Source organism: Myotis davidii, unplaced genomic scaffold (assembly GCF_000327345.1).
Source record: "Myotis davidii unplaced genomic scaffold, ASM32734v1 scaffold401, whole genome shotgun sequence".
NCBI lineage: Eukaryota > Metazoa > Chordata > Mammalia > Chiroptera > Vespertilionidae > Myotis > Myotis davidii.
Genome location: NW_006291020.1, coordinates 395665 through 396323, shown reverse-complemented (window position 1 = coordinate 396323; position 659 = coordinate 395665). Strand labels below are relative to the sequence as shown.

The window sequence follows — 659 nt, the reverse complement described above, 5'->3', positions numbered from 1 at the left end:
GCGCTCCAACTGCGGCTGAGTTAGGGTCAGAACAGCCCCGACAGGCACACGCTCCGATCGATCCAGGGCTCCGGGACTAAGTAAATCGATGGAAGTAGAAGCCAGCGCCGGATCCCAGGGCCCTACAGGATCCAGACCGGTGCCGCCAGAGCACAGCAGCAGCCGGTTAACCCTTCAAACCCACACCTCGCCCACCCCTTTCCCTTCCGAGTCACCATGTCTGCAGGCAAGGCACCCCTTGGGGTCGGCGGAGGGGAGACCTGGGCCGGATTAGGAGTGAGATGAGGGCTCAGAGCTGCCCACTTCGGCGGCAGCCAAAGTCCGAGTGCGAGTGGCCATTGTGCTGTTTGTTTCTTCCGCTGGAGGGAACCTGGCGGTGCTGCGGGGACACGGCCACCACCCGGTCAGCTCCGCCCGTCAGGTACGGGCCCATTTGCCCACTTAGCAGCTCTAGATTTACTGGTCGCTTTTGTGGTTATGCTCCAGATGCCACCTGGGCTATCACTGCTCAATGGCTGGCCAGGGACATCGCATACGGACACTCATTCCCGAAGCTAATGGCCACGTAGGCTACAGCTTTCTTGCCCGTGGCCATTGGGTTGGACCGCCACCCCCTCAACTGTAAGGACACTTCTGGGGGCAGCCTATGGACTTGTCTT

At 61.0% G+C, this 659-nt stretch overlaps 1 protein-coding gene across 1 annotated transcript in view; it reads right to left on the bottom strand.

Annotated features, from left to right (window-relative positions):
* The window catches only part of PEX11B (peroxisomal biogenesis factor 11 beta), an 8080-nt gene extending 7647 nt beyond the window's left edge, over positions 1-433 (bottom strand). Inside the window, exons 1-2 of the mRNA XM_006764199.2 lie at positions 304-433; positions 187-260 (exon numbers count right to left, since the gene is read on the bottom strand). Coding sequence (XP_006764262.1) covers positions 187-260; positions 304-433 — 204 coding nt within the window. The remainder of the gene's footprint in view (positions 1-186; positions 261-303) is intronic.
* Positions 434-659: the final 226 nt, after the last annotated feature.